Source organism: Phoenix dactylifera, chromosome 5, assembly GCF_051530095.1.
Source record: "Phoenix dactylifera cultivar Ajwa chromosome 5, Ajwa_hap1_PhDact_Kaust_v1.1, whole genome shotgun sequence".
In the NCBI taxonomy this organism is placed as follows: Eukaryota; Viridiplantae; Streptophyta; class Magnoliopsida; order Arecales; family Arecaceae; genus Phoenix; species Phoenix dactylifera.
This window is the reverse complement of record NC_143194.1, coordinates 7,965,966-7,987,627: the sequence shown is the minus strand read 5'-3', so window position 1 is coordinate 7,987,627 and position 21,662 is coordinate 7,965,966. Positions and strand designations below refer to the sequence as shown.

The following is a 21,662-nucleotide window of genomic DNA, read 5'->3' as shown; positions in this document are numbered from 1 at the left end:
TATATGTATATTTAGCTAATAAGACTGTTCATAGATGTGAATGCTTCTGGCTAATGGATACGGTTGGATGACGTCCATGGGCAATGTTAAACTCACACTCTAAAACCAAGTTAAAATCACCACTTGTCCCAAAAGCTTAAATTGATAGGATGAGATAGATTTATTTATATATTTCATATTTTCTTACAGGCTAGGCAAGTTAAGGTTAGTTCTATTTATGCCTATAATCTTAATCTTTTTGACTAATATAGATGATAAGCGGCAGAGATGGATATTCGTACATTCTGCATGGAGGATATGAACCATACGGTGGAGACTTTTATGGTAGGCTTAGACCAAATGCTGCTCGTCCTTTGTGTGGCCTCTATTCTGGAACTTTTCAGCTTCTTTTTTTTTTTTTTTGTGAACGTATGGACATATAAGGTGTGGTGATGTAGATGAAAAATTAAGAGGCTTAGTGGATGGGGTATGGCTTCAAACAGATTTACAGGATAAAGAGTCCCTTTTTTTTCATTAGAATCTCACTTGTATATTTTCCAGGGAACTATATTGAGGGTCTCCTCTTTGGTCGAGGAGTGTGGCCTCTCAACAGGGACTAGGAATTCCTGTGCTCAATCACTGTGAGTGAAGCCGAAACTGCCACTTGATCACTGAATTAAAGATAGTAATAATGGATTTTCTGATCCAGAATATGAGATAGCCGACGTGAGTTTTTGCCTTGACATATAACACGAGTGCTTTAATTATTTTTTGCAGGTGCTAAATGTCTTCTAGCATTATTCTTTGTATACCAAAGCATAAGCTACTCTTGAAACCCCGGAAATGGTAGTTCATATGATTTTCTCATCCCATTCTCTATTTCGAGAAGGGACAAAGAGATTACGGAAATGATTAGATTCATGATTTTGGATGATTTTCCTCATTTCGGTTTTGAGGATTATCAGACCGTAGATATTTATCGTGAAGCTAATGTGGTGGTTGATCGGCTCACTAACAAGAGGAGAGCAATGAAATAGAATGTTAGCTTTTCTTTTCGAGTTTGTATATTGTTCTTTCTATTCAGATAACTCGTTATATGTTTTTACATTTTTGATCTATTAAAAGCAAAAAAAAAGTTCGATGCATTAGAGAATATCATTCAATGACATGTAATTCAAAAATTTGTATGCATTGTGCTCAATTTCAGAGGAAAAGTAAATTTCAACTGCTTTTGGAAATTAGATCATGCATCTTCAGCTAATCATTATGATGGCTTTAGCTAAAGCAACCTTGATAACACTTCTCCAAATTTTTCTCTCTTTTCTCGCGTAAATATGTGCACATGGCCTTCATGCTATTTTATGTGATTTCTTTCCCTTACAAATAAAATTGATAGTAATTGTTTTGATATTTAATAAAAATATCATTGTCAAATATAATTTTAAATAATATTTTTTGACAAACTAAGAATATTTTGGCAACTTAATTCAATTGACAAAATATATTTGATATATTCCTCTATTATTTTATAATTTGATATAAATAACAAGAGCAAAATAATAGAGGCATTGCTCCATTATATCATGGATTCAAATTTTCATTTAGACCCTTTTCTTTTTACCATACCATCCAAGCTGCAAAGGAGAGTGCTAAGATCTGATATATATATATATTGTTGATCTTTTGACGGTCTAGTCTTTTGATATATTAAGATATCAGGACAAAAATTTGCATATATATACACGCTCCATTAAAGGTCTTCTGATTTTTTTTTTGGGCAAACCAAATTTATTAAATCAATCTAAAATAAATATTTTTATGATCATCAAAACATAAAATATCTAACAAATCAGAAAAAATGTCTATTATTATATTTTTTTCTAAAGTTTTCGAAGACAAAGCACCAGAATGTTGCCGAAATACAAGCCCAAGTCATTAGGAGCTCCCGTTATATTCTAGTGGGAAAAATCTCAGGAACTAGTTAATCGATGATTAATTAATTTTGTAGCGTTACACCAAACTCCGGTTGCCGAATTAAGCCTTAAGAGTTGACTTCACGACTCCAATGTGAGTGTCAGGGACGACTGACATCCAACTTACTTGGTCTCCCCAAACATCTCGTGATTTCTTGGTGCTGATGCTGCTGACCGCTCTGTCTACGTCGTTCTGGTCGCCAAATATCATGTAATAAATATGATCACCAATCACATGAGTTTTTGCATGTGAATCCCGGCAGCAAACGCGTCATTGATTTGGAAAGAAAAAGTTCTCCGACGTCCTGTTTTGGAAGCAGAGTTGAGAGCTGCATGAGCTGACTTAGGTTATGCAGGGCTCGTCTTGCAGGCCGAGCAGCCTAATTAGAGAAAGATTCGGCCACGGTGAACCATTGAATCCAAAAAGATATCGGTGGCGTGGATAGGTGCCATCCTGCTCCGGAACATCTAGGCCATGGTACCGGGCAATGTAGTATTCTAGGTAGGACACGTCTACGAGTGACTAATAGGGCCACGGATTGGATGGCCTCGTACGTGAGGAATCACTCCAGAGGAAACTTGTGGGTCAACCTAGAGCACTCCACGATGTGTTGTTTTTTGACCTTTTTTGATGTATCCATACTAGAAGTGTATGAGCCATCCATTGCAATAATAATAATAAAAAAAATGAAAAGTTCTTTGGAATCAACTAATAACCTAAAGAATCACAATTAATTAAATAAGGATACTTATGTTTAGGTTCAGATCATTTTCATCTGAATTGAAGAGGTCCAGAATTAAATCATGGACTGCTTTTGATTGGTACGATGGCCTGTTATGCAACAAGAGCAGAGCTGATAGGATCCCAACTCTGAACTCTAACTTGCTTTTGACATTGTTTTATAGGCAGATACTTGCCTTTTGATATGGGTCATGCATCACCAATCCAGATTCACTGCATGGCCTAAGTCAAATGGTAAGCTCTATTGGATCATAGCATATCTGACATTTTCACCTACGTAGATGAGTGCATTAAGGAATATTGTTGTTTAAAGTGGTCAGAAAAAGATTTTAGTGATAACTAATCTTTGTCACGTTTAAGCATGTGAAGCGTCAAATATCTTCAGGATCTTGGAAGTAAATAGATATCTGAAGTCATATATACTATTTATTTACACTGTAATATTAAATGTCGTCATATAAGATCTTCAATACTCTGGAGTCAAGCCTTACATGGCCAACACTCGAGGTCTTGTCGGATGCAGGGAGGTCTCATCAGTTTGATAGGATATTAAAATAAGAAAGAAGAGGAGAGAAAATGGGATGGAATGGGTAATGGGATGGAGCCATCCGTCCTACTTGCCCCTCTTTCTTGCTCCACACAATCCTCCAAATGAATTGCTGCTTAAAAAAATTTAATTGACTGATAAAATCTTCTAGCATCCAAACACCCTAGTATCATTCATATGATAAATAAGATAGATGTATCTTATTTTTTTTAATTATCTTTTATCTTTACTCCACACAATCCTCCAAATGGTTTGCTACTGAATAAACATCTCTCATTAAAAAAATGTAATCGGCCGATAAAATCTTCTCACATCCAAATAGCCTAGTATTATTTATATAATAAATAAGAAAGTTATATATATTTTTTATTATTATCTTTCTTCTTTACGCCACACAATTCTTTAAATGATTTGCTGATAAACATCTCTCGTTAAAAAAATTTAATCGATCGATAAAATCTTTTAGCATCCAAAACAGCCTAGTATTATTGATCATATGATAAATAAGATAGACGTATCTTGTATTTTTTTTAATTATCTTTCATCTTTACTCCGCACAATCCTCCAAATATTTTATTGCTGAATAAATATCTCTTGTTAAAAAAATTTAATCGACCGATAAATCCTTTTGGTATCCAAAGAGCCTAGTATTATTCATATGATAAATAAGATAGCTGTATCTTAATTTTTTTTAATCACCTTTCATCTGCTTGCAGCAAGAGTTAATTATCTTGTGGTATTTATATTTTTTTCTTCTATTTAATATATTATATATTTTCAAACGCTTAAACGGGTCTGCTTTTTCCGGGTCGAACACATTGCAGAACGTTCAGATACTGTGGAGATGGTGGTATAGCTTGGAACTTCTTAACGCATTCATCCTCATGGGGTCCGCTCTTGCAAGGGCAGTGAATGAGAGCAGTAAGTAACCCATCTGCATTCATTTCATCTTTTCCTTCTCTCTCTCTCTCTCTCTCTCTCTCTCTCTCGCCCCACACTGTTCGAAGAGGAATGGCGGAGCACCAATAAGTGGGCCTAACCGAGGTCACCCCCTCCAATCCAAGGACAGAAGTATCGAAGGGGGGGGACGCACGGCAAATTTAGGTGGGGTGCATGCAGGGGCGGCCCAATGCATTTGGGGGCCTCGGGCGAACTCACTAAATGAGGCCTTTTTTAAAATAATAATAATAATAATAATAAATTTTTAATAAGTATAAAATATTTTAAAAAATTATTTAAAAATAATCCGTCTAGCTTTTTGAGATGCAAAATTACTAATCAAACTTTTGTACTCAAGATTCATTAAAATATTATTTTCAATCGATAATATAGCTAATCCATTTAATCTTTCTTGTGACATAGTTGACCGCAAATAAGTTTTTATCAACTTTAACTTTGAAAAACTTCTTTCAGCAGAAGCAACTGTTACAGGTATTGTCAACAATATCCTATAAGCAATGAATGCATTTGGAAAAGAATCTGTTTTTTTAATAAAACTTAAAGTATCAATAGGGGTACTAGTTTCTATTTGTAAAACTTCTTTTAAAACATTTAACTCCGAAAACAGATCAAGACCATCAATATCAGAATATTCACCGTGCTTTAAAAAGTTTTCAAGATTAAGACAACACTTTTTCAAATTCTCTTCATTCAAAGATTTTAACTTTCTAAAATTAAACAAAAAACCAAAAACATCTTCATATATGGTGAATTGTTCAAACCTATTTTGAATTGAAGAAATAGCTTGATCTACTATATATAAAAAGTAATCAATTCTAAAAGATTCTTCAGCTGATCTTGTTGTTTCATCATTACTATTTTCATCAAATTGTTTTTTTCTACGGATCACACGTTTTTCACGAAATATAGGTTCTATTTCCATTTCATTTGCAATTTCTTTAGATGAATTCAAAGCATTCATGAATCCATTTTCCCTATAACTTTTCAAATAAGAAAGAAGATTTTTTAATTGATCTATAGCAACATCAATATGCATGTCTTCAGATTGTAAGTTCTTACTAACTGAATTAACAGCAAACAATATATCGTACCATATATTCATGCCTAACAAGAATTCAAAATTTTCAATCTCATATGTAGCTAAACATATAGCCTCACTCTTTATTTTAGGATCTTCACTAGTTTCCGCTAATTGAACTAATGCATCTCTTATTTTAGGAGCTTGATGTTTAATTGCTTTGACACTTTCAATACGACTTTCCCAACGTGTCTGTGACAAAGGTTTAAGAGTTAATGTAGATACATTATCTTGTAAAATTTTCCATCGTTTTGTAGAAGAAGAAAATAAGGTATAAATTCGTTGTATTACTCCAAAAAAAGATATAGCCTTAGGACATGAGTTAGCAGTATCACATAATACTAAATTTAAGTTATGACATCCACATGGTGTGTAAAATGCTCTAGAATTTATATCTAATAATCTTTTTTGTACACCTTGATGTTTTCCTTTCATATTAGACCCATTGTCATACCCTTGTCCTCTTATATCATTAATATCAAGTTTATATTTTTCTATTATATTTATAAGTGCAACAAAAAGGCCTTTTCCAGAGGTATCATCTACTTCTAAAAATTCTAAAAAATATTCTTCTATTTTTACTGGACTTGTTGAAGTATCTACACATCTTAAAACTAGGGTCATTTGTTCTTGATGGCTTGCATCAGGAGTGCAATCAAGTATTACAGAAAAGTATTTTGCTTCTTTAATCTTTTTAATTATTATAGTTTTAATTTCAGATGCTAACATTTGAATCAATTCATTTTGAATCTTATGACCTAAATAATGATTGTGAATTTCACCATGTTGAATACGTCGAATATGTTCTTGCATTACTGGATCAAATTCTGCAATCATTTCAATAAGACTTAAAAAATTTCCATTATTGCTTTGATAGATCTTTTCATTCTTTCCCCGAAATGCTAAATTATTTTTTGCAAGATTTTTTACGACAGCAATAATTCTCAATAATACTTTTTTCCAATGATCTTTCTCTTGGTTTATTTGTTCTTGGAGACTTTTATCAATTGTCTTATTTTTCAATAATCTCACTTCTAAATTAATCCATTTATTCATGCTAGTAATATGTTCATTAGTTATTTCATGACTTTTGATCATAATACCTAGATTTTTCCAATTCCTAGTTCCTTCATTGACTAAGTGACTCGTGTTAGGTGTTGAATCAAATAATTTACAACAAAAACAATATACTCTATCCAAATCCTTCGAATACACTAACCATCTTCTATCATATTTTTCACCATTAGGTAATTTACGAATGTAATGTAGCGTAGAGAAGTGCCTATTATTTTCATCCTTAGGAAAATGAAGATCATAATCTCTAATTGGACCTCTTTCTACTAATAGATCTCTCAACCTTGTATCGATTTGCTTCCATTGACCAGGATCGTATATATTTGTAGAAATAGAACTAATTTCATTAAGCTCTACACTATTCTTATTTATCCTATCTTCATCTAATTTCTCATTATGTTCTTCACCATGAATATGGTTGTCAATCTCATTTTGTTTCATTCCTTTCATGTCATCTTTTAGCTCTATTTCAGGTGCTTGTTTTGTTGTTAATTCCTGAGTTGAACTTGATGTAGTGTTTTGTTTGTTTGTCATAACAAATTTATCTAGAGCTCCTTTTTGAGATTGAATGAGTTTTTCGATTTTTTTTTTTTTTTAAGTTTTTCATATCCACATTCATATTTTCTATTAGACATTTGAATATAAAAATTATATTAGTAAACAAAACAATTAAGATAATTACTACAAACAAATTAAAATATAAAAGAGAAAAAATAGAAGAGAAAAATTGTAACAAAATTATAGAAATTGCAATAAAATTAGGGATATTAAACACTGGATCTTGAAAATATAATCAAACAACAAAAGGGGGTTAGAAGGATCACACCATATGTTGTGCACTTGTGTCTTGTGCTACAGTGACTAGGCCCACTACCCGCAGTAACCCACTGTCCACTGACTCACTGAGTCACTGTCAGTGTCACAGACTGACAGTCTCTCAGTGATACGGACGGGAGGGAGGGCTGAGGGTGAGGGGACGGCCGGGCCTCTAGGCCCTCTACTGCTTCACGCCTTCACGGGAGGGAGGGCTGAGCCGCTGAGGGTGAGGGGACGGCCGGGGCCGGCGAGGGAGGCGAGGAGGTCACGCCGTCTGCCGTGCCGTCACGGGATCACGGCCTCACGCCTCACGGGAGCCGGGGCCGGGGGCGGGCGAGGAGCGGAGGAGGTCACGGCTCACGGACTGACGGCCTGACGGCTGACGGTGTCACAGGCGGGGTCCGGGGACTGGGAGGCGCTCAGGCGGAGGAGACGACCTCGCCGGCTCGCTGGATTGAGCCGGACGGGCCGACGGGCGACGGGGTCACGGCCTCACGAGAGCCGGGGGCCCGAGAGGCGGGAGGGAGGCAAGGAGCCGAGGAGCCTGGATGGCTGGATGCCGGGGAGGCGGGGACGGTCGCGGCCTCGCGGGATGCCGGGGCCCGAGGAGGCGGGGAGGCGGACTGGCGGAGGCGCGGCCACGCGGGGGGAGGCGAGGAGGAGACGAGTAGACGACCCCGGCGGCAGGCAGTCACACGGTCACAAACTCACACCTTCACGGAACACGGGAACAGTCGAACAGAGTTACAGTCTTACAGAGTAGAAGAGGTTTGAGCCTTGAGGAAATAGGAATGAGGAGCAGAGGAGGAGGAAGCAGAGCTGCAGAAGTAGCCAGAGGATGCGGATGAGGAGGAAGTAGAGCTGCAGCCTGCAGGATGAGGCGACCCGCGTCTTGTCGAGGTAGCCGTTGGCTCCTGCCATCCTGCGGGCTGCGGCTAGCTAGCTGGTAGAACCTATATTTCGTGAGCTGGGAGGGTAGAGGCGTAGATCAAGCATGCCGTCGCGGGGCCTTCTCCCGAGCCGGGGCCTTGGGCGACCGCCTAGGTCGCCTAAGGCTTGGGCCGCCCCTGGGTGCATGCATGGGTCATTTTGCTCCCCCACGCCTTAATTTTTTTTACGTACTACTTTTGCTAAAATAATTGATGATAGAGGAATGATTAGCAGAGTATCCGAGTGCGTATAATGAGAGAAGGATGCAATCACCAAGGTGCATTTCCTCCTCGTGTCCGACAAACCACCTTAATGATCTGGGTTCCTTCTCACAGTTACATAATTACGTAGGTCTTTACAGATAGACAGTATGGAATTGATATACTGACCCCCACCACTATGATTTTTCATGCTCAACCTTACTCAATGAATCAGTGATTTGTAATGATTACATCAGCACGTAAGGATTGGAATTTCTCTTGACTAAAACTGTTGCTTGAGTGGTATTTTTATGTGTGATAACTTTGAGATGTGTTTTAATCATACGGTTTTTTTATTCTTTTTCTTCTTTTTTTTGTTGGTAGAGAATTATATCGGTGTTCGTCCGCGACATCTAACATACACCTCAATTTTGGTGGAGTAATTCTAGATGGACCACCTTATGGTGCAAACTTGTGAGATAATCGACATGATATGTATGTTTTTATAGAAATAGATGAGTTCGTAAGAAATAACATCGAAATATTTTTATAAGGTTCAAATGATGCCACACTAAATGAAGATGCATCCCACATTTCTTGAAACATGTTGCAAGAGAAAAAAGTGCCAATACTTTTGCTAGCTACCAAAACTTGACGAATTTCTAGGCTATGCATCTAATTAATAAGCATGTGAGGAAGCATATTCAAATTTGTCACTATGCAATTTTATTGGCATATATACACCTTCTGTGCTAAGACAATTTATCAAATTTAGCTCCAACAAAGATCTATTTCGTACTTTGTCGTTAGTCAGCATCCATACTTACAGTGTCACAGTCACTCTATTAAATGCAAGAGAAAAATGACACAGTAGTACTAGGGTTGATATAGTGCTATTAGTTGTGCTTGAACTAATCAAAAGCTAGCCTGGCTCACATAACAAAAGAATCCATCAGATCATAACCGACAAGACAATTTGTTAATAACGATAAATGATAATGAGTTTTTGAACACAGAAAGATTAGATGAGGAAGCTTTATTTTCAAATCAAGAAAGGTGGTGGGATATAGCCTTAAACATACAGAAACCTACTTGAAACATTTAGAAAAGGAAAGAAATTGCATTTAGATGTTCTTTCAAAAAGCATGCTTTCTTGAAAGGAAAGAGAGAAGAATTCTTGGAAAGGACTCTTTTTAGTTGATTTTTTCTGTCCAAGTTAGTTGGACAAAATACAAAGAATTTTTATGTCATATATGTTACCATCTTAATCATCAATATAGATAGAAATATCTAGTGTGCAAGAATTTAGAAAGCTTTCGTCAATTTCATTGCACATCTCTCTTTGGAACGAGAGATGTGCAACATGTGCTGAATGTTTCGATCCATAATAAAGTAGCCAGAAAGGTTAAGTCGCTCGATAGCATGCTCGATCGTACTTCTTATTGAGCCTTGGATCCTAAACCATTATGCCTCGCTGATGGATCTAGATGATTGAAAATTTCAGAAACTAGTTCTAAGCCATGAATTCAATCATCTATTCGCATTATCAACAAATAAAACAACTAGCTAGTGAGAGGTAGGTAGAGGTCGAAGCAGCCTTTATGTGGGGGAATTAAGATGGGGACCTTGTTGGTAGGCGAAGTTGGGACCATGCATGCAAGTCCAAAGACCCAACCTCCTTGCATCTTCACCACTTCAGCAGGACCCATACATACCCCTTTTGAACGGCCAACCAGAAAACTATGTTCTTTCTTTGCCTTTTTGGGTTCGCCAGTCAGGCCCAACTGTCATCATCCAAGTTCCAAAGAAATCCATCCCTTTTGCTCTTCTTCCTCTTCTGTAAAAGTTGAACTCCTGAGAAAAGGAGCAGTTGCATGCGTTCTTCCGTCCATCAAAGTGGAGAGGAAGTTGATCAATATGAGGGGTAAAGATGGCCTTTAACTCTTTTTTTTTTTTTTTTTTGGCTTTTTGGGGGGGGGGACGTAGGAGAACCTCCCTGTGGAGGTTCTCCTACGTCCCCTCCCTGTGTAGCAACTCCACGCTGGGCCTCTCTCCCACCGGGACATATCCGATATAGGTACAAAGCACCCACCTCGGCGCCACTTGGTACCAGCCGGCCAGTAGCATATTCAGACTCCGTGTACAGGCGTAGGGCATCCGATCTCCGAAGATGACCATTAACTTGCTGGGTTAATTTGATGATAATAATAATAAATAAATAAAAAACAAGAGAGCAAGCCTCATGCCTGAAGCGGGGGTAGAGAATCCCACAACAACCAATAAATAGTTATATTCTTAGTAGGTAACTATTTTTTTAAGATTTTTTTTTCATGAATATCTTTTTAAAAATTTAACTTTGTGTAAATATTCTTTTAAAATTTATATTTATTTTTGTACCTTATAAAATACTATTTTTGTACAAATAATGCTAATATAACGATTTTTTAATAAAAACTATATTTATTTTAATTAAAAATAAAATAAAATTTTGAAATTATTTTTTTATCTTCTACTAGGATCGCTAATTTTTAAATAACATTAGATAGTGTGGGTACATATGCAAAAAAAAAAAAAAAATAGTAAAATAAATATTTTATAAGGATACATATGTAAATATCAATTTTGAAAAAATATTTATATAAAATTCGCTATTTAGAGAGTATTTATATTTTTTTTTTATCGCCATGTTACTATGTAGCATAGAGCAACCGACACGCGATGGCGGTTATTACTCTGTTAAAAGGCAAAATTATGTTCTTCTCTATGGTTGTTTTTTTTTTGCTAACAAAGAATCGTTTTAGTACAATGAATGAGACATCAAACATGGGAGCCCTTGCTGGTAAAGGTACTGCCGATCTCTGGTTAGAACTTGTACCTGGTTATGTCCGGTTTCATTGAACAGTGACCGGATCATATTTCTGATAAAGTTTGATATTTATTCCAGGGATAAATGCAAGATAAGTGCTTCATGGCTTATTTTATTCCCATCGTAGTCTTTGTATAATCTCTTCTTCAATCCTAGAAGCAAAAATGAAGTATCCTTTAGAAACCTTTGGATACTAAGATATCCGACCTCTTACTTTCGTAGTTCTAGTTCTGAATTCCTAAATCAACTCTCACTATTTATTTATTCCCAAGCTAGACCTTAATGAAATACCAAAAAGAAAGTATGATAATTTTGGGGTTATGAGGATATTTTGGTCATCTTACATCCACCGGGGTATTTCGATGCCGCTTTCGTGAAAGCGGGAATAAAGGCAGTCTTTGGCTTCGGAGATCCCAAAACCCACGAGAAAGATATCCTGCTACAGGGGGGAGAGAGAGAGAGAGAGATCTAGATAGGGGTTGAGGGTGCCGTGACCCGTCGGTCAGGCCTCTTTCACACACCGCCTTCTCCTCCGCCACTCACACTTCGCCGTCTCCACCCCTCCCCACTTATTTTTATATTCGGCGTCTGTCCTCTTCTTTGGACTTTGGAGCTCCACCGGTGGAACAACCGAGAGAAAGACCCGTTTTATTCCCGCCCCCCTCCCCCCTTCGCTCTTATCCCAGTGACTTGGGCAGTGGCGCCAGGCCAAGTCTACTGGCTGTATTTCTTGGAATAAGAGAGGGATTATTTTATAATCCCTACAGTCGTTGGCTTATGGAGTAGAAGTAGAGGGAGAGAGAGGGAGGGAGAGAGAGAGAGAGAGAGAGAGGAGTGTGGAAGAAGAGATGCTGTGCCTGAAAGCGGAGGCGCTGGGGCATGAAATGTATGCTTCCCATGGCGTCGTACTCCCAGTGAATCTGTAAGCCATGGAGTTCCGCCGCCTCGGATCCCTCTCCACCCACCGTTCCTTTTCTTTTGTATCTTTTGCTTGTTCTATTTTGCTGATTGGAATTCTCTGGTGTCTGTTCTCCTTGGTGTTGGCTCTGAATTCCCCTTTTGCTTCGCTGTTGTGCAAATTTGTGGGTGGGCGCCACCGCAGGGGAAGTTCCATTCAGAAGGTGATGCGCAGGCGGGGTAGGAGAGCTGGCGGTGGATCCCGCGCCTCCGATCTGTCGTCTTCGCCCTCCGGCGATGGCTCCGCTAGCTGCTCTGGTCCAGAGGTCGGCGTTCTATCTATCTCTCTTGCTCGATTTGTAAGAAATTTTTGTCACTTATTTTAACCAATGGGATGTTTGTGTTTTTTGAATCTTGTTACCGGATAATTGCATATAATTATTTGTGTTTGTTGATTGTTAAAGGAGGAAAGGAAAGGGGTTGTTGAGTAGACAGGTCATGTTAATCATGTCAGTGCCAATTTTGTCCCACTGGATCATGTCACGCAATTTTCGGTATATGGAAAACAAAATTCTCTATTCTCGACCCATGGGAGCCTGATTTCTGTTGATTTTTTGTCAGGATGATAAGAGCGATGACAGTGGAGGGGGAAGCGAGAAGAGTGCCAAGATGTGCTGCTACAGGTCTCAGCTTGAGCAAGAAGTAAGCGTGCTGTTCTTAATCGTCCATTTCCATAAGAACTAGAAGAAAATCTTCTTATATATTTGAATGATACTGTCGTTGTCATGAATTGTCAAGTGGGAAGGGAGCTAGGAGGGTAAAAGTCGCATCGTCGATACTTATATTAAAGTCTTTGCATTGGTAAAGTTGACTGGGTAATCTCTTCGATAATATAGCGGCGCTGTTGTAGGAGTATCCTATGAAGTGGGTCAACTCAGCATATTTAATCTGGTATTAGATATTTAGGACAATTGAGTTTTGATATCCATCCACCAGACTAGTTTAATATTAGATCCAGCTTTTATGTCTGTGGAGAACCTGCAGGCTTAGCTCGTAGTTTGATTCTATGGTGCTGCTGGAATCAAGTTATTCATTTTTTGATAAATCATTTCCAACTGGTAAAGAAGACAGAGCGAGTTGCTGGTTATTCTAGTGACTGGACCTGTGAAGTAATCAGTTGAATTAAAATATGCCATTTTGGCCTGAGTTCATAATTTTTGCACAAACCAGTCTCTTGCCTGCAAGATCTGCTCTGTCCGTGAGTTTCATCTTTCATTGGCAAACTGAAATGAAAACCTTGGGATTATTCAGTTTAAAATTTCTGGCATGTCCGGAAGAACCTGGACAAATGATTATTTTAAGGACTGAAGTGTGCCTATCATACTTGTAACTGATACATCTACTGAGCAAGATGATGCCAAATGTTCCCTCTCTTTCCAATTATCCACATTTGTCGATGTTTGTTAATGTAATGGAATCAGGCTTCGCACATGCATTCACCATGAATGGTTTTTGTATCTGTTAAGATGCCCTTTCTTGCCTTTTCTGTCTGCCAAACTGGAAATTATCCCAAAACTTAAAGATTCGAGGAATAACAATGATTGAACTTGTTGTTGGCCCCTGGATAATTTGTCTTCTCTTTGAATTGCTAGATTTGAATAATAGTTGTTCCTAGTGGATTTCCATTGCCAGTCAGTCTAATGTATAATTGATTTACTTATGTGGCTTGTCGGGCAATGAATTTTGCTTATTTAAGTTTCTACGGTCCTTTAACGATAACAAGTGGTCATTTACCTTAAAGCTCCAGGAGCTTGTGATCAACTTCGTGTGCTGTTAGAAATGAATTAATTTGGAATGCAGGATGTGGCTTCTGAGAGTCATCCAACCTGCAGCACCTTTCTTACAGAAATCAGTTCATGATACAGGTGTAAATTGCTGAGATTGGGACCTCATCCTGTGTTTCCTGTAATAAATATACTGAATATAATTTTATTAATTAATTCATAGCGGTATTAGTTTAAAATCAAGATTATATATAGTCCAGGGTCAAGCATGTTTTCAGTTCCTACATTATGGTATATAAGTCCTTCTCCTTTTACTTGCGTTGCGCTATCTGGTCCCTGTTTTCCATTCTACTTTTCATAAAAGATTAAAGACAAAAGCAGTCACTAACATCACTTTGCAGGTTCAAAAATTGCAGAAGCAGCTTCAAGAAGAGATTGATCTGCATGTGGCTTTGGCAAATGCTGTAGCACATAATGCTGCTCCTTTATTGAACTCTCCGTCCAAGCTTCCAGATAAGGTAAGTTTTCTATGTTGGACCTACTTTATTTTTTGTTTTTCAGGTATTAATTTTTTATTAAATTTAGAAACAAGTATTTATCGATAAACATTTGTTTAGGCTCAAGAGCTTCTGGCCAACATTGCTGCACTGGAGATCACAGTTTCAAAACTTGAAGAGGAGTTGGTTGCCTTGCATATTCGTCTTTATCATGAGAGAAACGAGAGGCGCCTTGCTGAAACCCAACTAGAATGTTTACCATCACTATCACTAGAACAAACTTGTTCAAGTTCTGGTCATACATGGGAGGAGGTATATAGTAGTCTTTCAGTCTTTGCTTTACATATCTTCTGCAGGTGTCATCCAGATCTTCCTGGGTCTGGTTGCTGATGATTAATTGATGTCCTGCTCAGCATATTGCTTCCTTGAGAGTTTCGAAGTTTGGTGGGAGTCAGAAATCTCATTCACCGCAACAAGATATATTATCTGGCCATGGAGGTCAACAGTTAATCCCAGTCAGCAGACTGTCAGGGAAATACCCCGAGGAAGAGGTCTGCTTCTTTTATATTATCTTTTGTTGATTGTATCTAAGACCTAGTTGCTTTGTCTCATACTGGTGGTGACTGAAAACTTATGATGTACCATCCAGGTGTTTTTTCATGATAACATTGCAATAGTTTAGTAAACATTATTCTAATATGTTCTCTTCCATTAAAACAAAACTAAAACAAAATTGTAATATGCAAACTGGAAGTTGACTTGTTTTAATTATACAGATAATGGCATCATGCAGTAGGAGTAAGGAAGGGAAAGAAAACAATGGTTCTCTTCAACCGTCTGATGCAATGGATCTTCAACTGTCTGATGCAATGGATGCAAAGAAGAAAATTGTAAAGAAGACCCATTTGCCGAACCCAAATCAGCTTTCAGAAGATATGGTGCGATGCATGAGAAATATTTTTCTCTGTCTATCTGAGTCATCAAACATCCCTTTGTATGCTTCTTCGGAGTGTTTGCCTTCTCCATCTTCACCAGTTGGGCACCTATCCCGTTCTTCATTGACATCTTTCTCAGATTCATCCTTAATGCCCTCAGTTTTACGAAGTCCTTCAGCTGAGTTACAGCGCAATTATGAAGTAATGGATCAGGCAAATATGTTTGATCCTTACAGAGTTAATGGCAAGGTGAATTGGAGAAATATTGGAAGTTATGGCCTGGCAGCTGAAGTGTCATGGATGTCTGTTGGAAAGAGACAGCTAGAATATGCTGCTGAGGCTCTCAAAAAGTTCAGGTTAGATGTTTTATTTCTAGTGAAAGTTGATATAAATTCATGCTACTTTCATTGATTGGACAAGGGTTCTAATGGCCCACCTGGTTCCTTTGATATATATTTCATGGTTTTTTTTACTTGGAAACATGTTATATGATGATGAAATATCCATTGATAGGTTTCCAGCAACAAGTCTCTGAAAGATCTCTCGTGGAAAGAACCTTAACAAAGTTTGCTTTTTATGTGGTGCATGTGGGATTATATTTACAGATTCTGTTTGTTTTTATGTGGGACAATTCTTTACATCTTTTTTTAAAGCTCAAATTGAGGTCAATTCTTTACATCACCTATAACCCATATGAGTCTCCTGATAATAGTAGCACATGATTTTGAATAGGACGACCTTTGAATAAGATCTGAAGAACAATTCTGGCTTTTATTGCACATGACAAACTATTCTAAATTAGTTATTTACCAATTATTCTTGATTGGGTTTTTTTTAGAACTCTTGATGTGCTTATTTCTGGAACCTGTTGCCTCTAAAGCCTTTTCCTGTTCATAATATCTTCATCTATATATATGCTAAATTCTTACTACCCAATATCCCAAGTCATAAATGACAATTGGTTTTCCATTTGCATGAGGGAACTTTATCAAGGTCCATTGCTATGTTGTGATCATTTGGTGCTTGCTGAATTGTATCTCCAATTTGTGTACCTAGAACTGCACAGATTGTGGATATTAAGCTTTGCATTGCAATTGCATATAATAAGGTCTTTCTTACTCTATTAATAACCTGCAAAATTAAGCTCCTCCCACCAATTAGTTTTGTTTCATCATCTATGCTTTGCCTTCTCATTAGTATTTTTTGCATTCCGTTGACATGTCCAATTATGGCGTGTCAGGTAATCGATAACAGATGCACAGAATGAGTCAATCCTGGTATCAGTGGAATATGAACAGATATCAGTATATCATGATATTAATGGAGTTGACATCTTTGAATGTTCTCATATATCTGTAGTAGTCTCATGATGCCCATTGGAGATATCTGTCAGTAGCAACACCTAATTTATCTCATGACATCCAAGAAACAATTATATTTTAGCCAACCTTTTTATACAAAAGGAGTTTAAATGGCTAGTTGGGCCATTAAGCATCTGAGTTAAGAGAACTTTACTTGAGGAAAGAGCTTGACAGCTTGTATATGCAAATAATTGGAAAAACATAGCTTCTAACAGTTACTTACAATGAGGGAAGAGAAGAAAAGGAAAAAATTTCAAGATGCAGATAAAAAGGGGAGTGAGGAGAAAACAGAATGGCGAGAAGGTTTCCCAGTCAAGAGGTTCGTGGTCTAGGTTGATTTCAGGTTTGTGGTTGTCAACAATTGCTCCAACTTGTTACCCTTGTTCCCACTACCTTGGATCCCCTCCTATTGCCTGCAAAAATGCAACGCACCAATGTGTTATGCAACCTAGCGACTAGTTCACGAGCTAACCTAATATCTAAAAATTGAATGGACTAATGACTAGACACTGCTCTTCTATAAACAGGGATGCTGGTCATTTAACAGTTGTTTATAATTTTGCATGTATACTTTCTGTGGTTCAGTAAAACCATGCATATATTTTCTTTTTGAATTTTTGAGTTGAAGTTGTAGTTGACTATTAAGCTTTCTGAGTTAACAAATGTCATATAAGGTGAAATAAGGTGAGGGGAAGTTCATTTTTTGGTTAAAAGAGTATGTATAATTGAGAAAAGATTACAAAGACATGTAATATATGGGAAAAGTTTAACACCAATTAGAAAGATTCATAAATTATTCTATGAGTTCATAAGGAACATGCAAGTTCAATTTAGACTGTTTTTTCTAGTAGAAGTTCCAAGAATCACAGAAGCAAGTTGAGATTAGTAAGCTGCAATTTATTTTTGTAAATTTAATATTCTTTGGAGTTATGAATGAAATTAATTTTAAGAAAATAATGACATAGGAATGGGAGACTAATGGAAAAAAAGCAATTTCATTTTGAATTAAGATCCGACTTTCAAATCTAGTTCTTCTTTCACTGCTAGCAATTTTTTTCACTCAAGACCTACCTCTGTTTGGCATATCTTAAATTAAAGTATCTTGGTCACAATTCTGAGATGGCTCATCATGCAATTCCACAATGATATTTTGTATATCTTCGGATGCCATGCTATCTTGTGTTGTCTGCCAGTGTTAGGTAATCATTTATTTTTAGAATCGCACATCAACATACTCTTTTTTATTTTCATTTTTTGGGTATGTGCAGTTTTTTGGGTCGATGGAAGTGTTGCTAATCTTAAATTTATTTGGAGACTGCCTTACATAGTTCATGAAGAAGCATGTCTGCAATAATGTTTGCAATAAATTCTTACATCCTTGTTTATTATGGCTATGCTGCTTGCAGATTTTTTGTGGAGCAATTAGCCGAAGTGAACCCAGTTCGTTTGAGTCACAATGAGAAACTGGCATTTTGGATCAACCTTTATAATGCCTTGATAATGCATGTATGTTTAATACCAGCAATCTCTACCTTCCACTGTTATAAAGTTTGATTTGGTGCAAGTTGTTATTAAGGTAAAGAAGAAACATGTTGCTACTTTAGACTATGTCAGTAATGGTTTTGAGTACCAACCTGTACTGGCCAGTATGGAGCATATCATATTGACCCAGTATGGTACCAATATAGTATGGGGCCTCAATATGCCCCTGTATTGGCACATGATACAAGTGCTGGCAACTGCAATAGTGTATGTTGTGTCAGTAGGTGGGCATCCTACTATACTGACCCATACTGGTCTACCATTATGGGATCTGATACCACAACTTATAATATTGATGTAAATAGTGACACAGAATTTGATACGACTCCTTTTCAACGAGCAACCAATATGAAGATTTTGTCTTCCTGGTAGTTTGCCGCTTAATATTCGTTCAAAATCCTTCAACAAAATCTGTTTTCCTGAATTTGGTTTACTCGTTTAATGTGCTCAGTATGCTTATTTGACAGACAAACTTTTCATTTATATATGGTTCTGTCCTTGAGCACGTCTTCCTGAGATACTGTTTCTGTTTTCATTTTTGGAGCTGAAACATTTTCCGAGAATGGGAAATATGACTTTGGAAGGGAGCGGCAAAACTAAATTTACAAGAACTACCCAAAAGAATGAGATTTGGTCAATTTTTTCAAGCTTTTGGTTTTATAAAATCTGCATATAATCTCGTCTAAATCTTCTAAAGCTTGTTGTTGCTGTCTGCAATAAAGGTTAGAATACTGTTACTTTCGCACCAGAACCTAGTTCTTTGGTGCAGATATGATAGCAAACAGAATTTTCAGTAGGTTTGTTTTAGTAGATATAAGACAAAAAATAAAAAGAACAAGGAGAGATTCCTAGAAGAAAGATCAAGCCTGAAATATAGCTAAGTGTAAAGTTTAAAGTTGCTCTTTTATGTTTTGTCTGCTTAGTCATTGTGGTCTCGTCATGAATGTTTTGTGTACTCTTCATTTTTTAGATCCCTCTGATAAGAATTTTTTTCCCTTCTGTTTATTGTCTATATGATAATTTTGTTCGGATGATACTGATTCCAGGTGTTGGATATTTGCTTAAGAATTCCAACTGACATATTTTCAGGAATACTGACCACTTGACATATGAAAATGCTCTATTCTTTGGCATCTGTCTCTATGTGTGTAAACCAAAGGAAATGTAGTGTATGGGAAAATGGCCACTAATGCAAGCAATCTGAGATGGCAATGTTTCTTTTATCTCACCATTTAAATTGAAATAGAACCTTGTGCAATTTTTATGAAACCTCTGTGAAGCTTATTCATCCTTTTGTTTGATTATATCTGAGTGGTTATTGTTCAGCAAACTTGCTCTTCCTTTTAATAAGTCTGTAAATATCATTTGCATTGGATGCCAATGTGACGTTACACCAACATATGGTGGCTCTGCTCAACAGTAGAAGTTGCATATCATTATTTTTGGCAACACCATATGCATACCATGCACTTGTCTATCATTTATGGCTGGTCAGTATAAGTCAATACCACTCTCATTTGTTTTTATGAAGCTGTTGAATGGCCTTGATCCTATTTCTTCATTGATTGCTTTCAAGGACATGTACAAACACTAATGTTGTTCAAAATATGTCAGGCATATTTAGCATATGGAGTTCCTAGAAGCGACATCAAGCTTTTTTCTCTAATGCAGAAGGTTTGAATTATTGACTTTCAACTCTTTTGGCAATCTAGTTTGCAGAATATATTGACACAAAGGCGTGATGGCTGCAGGTATCTTACACGATAGGTAGCCAGTCATTTAGTGCAGCTGACATTGAATTTGTCATTTTAAAGATGAAACCTCCAGTGTATCGTCCACAACTAGTATGTGTTGTCTCTTTAAATTGTTCGGTCCTTTTCCTTTCTACTAGCGTAGTTGTTACTTAATGAACGTCAGTTTCAGGCTTTGATTTTGGCTCTTCATAAATCGAAAACTTCTGAGGAGCACAGGAAGTATTCCATTAACAGCCCTGAGCCTCTGGCAGTATTTGCCCTTAGTTGTGGGATGTATTCTTCGCCTGCAGTAAGTTGATTAGATTTTAACTTCAGTGTTTCCTTATAGGGATAACTTAATATCCAAACTTCAGGATGTTGGACTTCTTTTCTTTCGGGAATTAATATTTTCTTTTGTCAATATTTGCTTTGAATTCCTAACTGTGCATGAGAGGAAACGATACCTGGAATATAGAAAAATTTGACTTCATGATTCTGTTCTCGAACTTTTAGCTCTGTGGGGCTTTGAGATGAAGATGAGGGCAATAATTAGTCAGTTGAGTTAGTAGGTCTTCTGAGCAAAAGATCTTCTGGTGGCTTATGAAGATCTGGGAGTAGGACATTCTGAAACAGGGTTAATATTACCCGGTCAGGGTCTCTAAAATGATTTTACTGTTTGTAATGCTTGACTCTTGCCAAAATGGGCTACACCAGTGATATTGTCCTTCTGAATTGATGTTCTTTTAGAAGTCCTTTGAGCTAGTCAGCATGTTCGATTAAGTTATGGTTTTTCCTCTTTAAAGTTGAATGAATGATCTCAATCTATTTCAAATGCAGGTAAGAATCTTCACAGCTGACAATGTTCATGCAGAACTTCAAGAGTCAATGAGGGACTATATCCGGGCATCCATAGGCTTAAGTGATAAAGGGAAGCTTCTAGTGCCAAAGTTACTGCACTGTTTTGCAAAGGGTGTTGTGGAGGATTCTCTGCTGATAGACTGGATATGTCGCTACCTTACCCCTGACCAAGTCACTGTTGTTCGGGATTCTGCATCACAGTGGAAACAGAGACTCCTCGGCGTTCGGAGTTTTAGCCTCATCCCATTTGATTCTAGGTTTCGGTACCTTTTCTTGCCTGAAAGCAAAAGCTTCCAGAGCTCTTCCAAAGGTGGGTCTGTTTGAGCTGGATTTTGAAATGGCCAAGATCTGGAATCTGAGGAATTAGATTACAAATTGGCAAGGATACTCTCGTCCATTGAACGTACATACTAAGGTTTCTATGAATAGTCATTCTCATGCTGACACGCATGAATAGATGCTGGAAGCTGGGAGAAGAGCAATATGTTACGGTGATGCGGCTGATGAGAATTCCCCTCCTTGTAAATAGGTTGTAAATTCTAGGTGTGCAAGAATTACAGAAGGCAACTCCTGTGTTTAGCCATGCGATATTCCAATGCTAAAAATAATAATCAGCTAAGCTACCGGAGGTATGGATACTTTGCTGGAAGAGTTTCTGCACAAGCAATTTGATTCAATATACTTCAGTCCATGAACAGACTCTAGCCTTCACGTTGCTTTCTTGTTGCTCGTATACATCTGTACTTAACAATTGACACTTGGTATTTGTTGTAAAATAATTAACTTGGGGAACCTTTGCATCCAATAAAAAGGTTAATAAGATTTATCATGTGAAATATCTCTGTCAACTCTTGCATTAGAAAGAGAGATGATTGCTGTTTTCTACCCTC

The 21,662-nt window shown here is 37.3% G+C and overlaps 2 protein-coding genes across 3 annotated transcripts; one reads left to right on the top strand and one right to left on the bottom strand.

Moving 5' to 3' along the window:
- Nucleotides 1-4,472: 4,472 nt before the first annotated feature.
- On the bottom strand, nucleotides 4,473-6,934 carry LOC149753448 (uncharacterized). Its single transcript, XM_089931134.1, has one exon. It carries the CDS (start codon nucleotides 6,885-6,887, stop codon nucleotides 4,473-4,475), a length of 2,415 nt encoding a protein of 804 aa, XP_089787260.1. The 5' UTR covers nucleotides 6,888-6,934.
- A 4,520-nt stretch (nucleotides 6,935-11,454) lies between these two features.
- Nucleotides 11,455-21,608, top strand: LOC103717791 (uncharacterized). 2 transcript variants are annotated; one of them, XM_088721542.1, is made up of 12 exons: nucleotides 11,455-12,087; nucleotides 12,268-12,388; nucleotides 12,684-12,764; nucleotides 14,248-14,364; nucleotides 14,464-14,655; nucleotides 14,757-14,894; nucleotides 15,120-15,634; nucleotides 18,046-18,145; nucleotides 19,796-19,855; nucleotides 19,933-20,025; nucleotides 20,105-20,224; nucleotides 20,752-21,608. In XM_088721542.1, the coding sequence occupies exons 1-12, from the start codon at nucleotides 12,014-12,016 to the stop codon at nucleotides 21,094-21,096; spliced, it is 1,956 nt and encodes a 651-aa protein (XP_088577668.1). In that variant the 5' UTR covers nucleotides 11,455-12,013; the 3' UTR covers nucleotides 21,097-21,608. The 2 variants fall into 2 exon arrangements, with proteins under 2 accessions (XP_088577668.1, XP_088577667.1); XM_088721541.1 differs by having other exon boundaries at nucleotides 11,581-12,087; nucleotides 20,099-20,224.
- The last annotated feature ends 54 nt before the right edge of the window (nucleotides 21,609-21,662 follow it).

Excerpts from the sequence above, each read along its gene's own strand:
- LOC149753448 (XM_089931134.1), bottom strand. The coding sequence starts at position 6,887 with ATGACAAACAAACAAAACACTACATCAAGTTCAACTCAGGAATTAACA.
- LOC103717791 (XM_088721541.1), top strand. The coding sequence starts at position 12,014 with ATGCTGTGCCTGAAAGCGGAGGCGCTGGGGCATGAAATGTATGCTTCC. Across the intron at positions 12,088-12,267 it reads GTCGTACTCCCAGTGAATCT|GGGAAGTTCCATTCAGAAGG; the intron begins GTAAGCCATGGA and ends GCGCCACCGCAG. Across the intron at positions 19,856-19,932 it reads TTTTTTCTCTAATGCAGAAG|GTATCTTACACGATAGGTAG; the intron begins GTTTGAATTATT and ends TGATGGCTGCAG.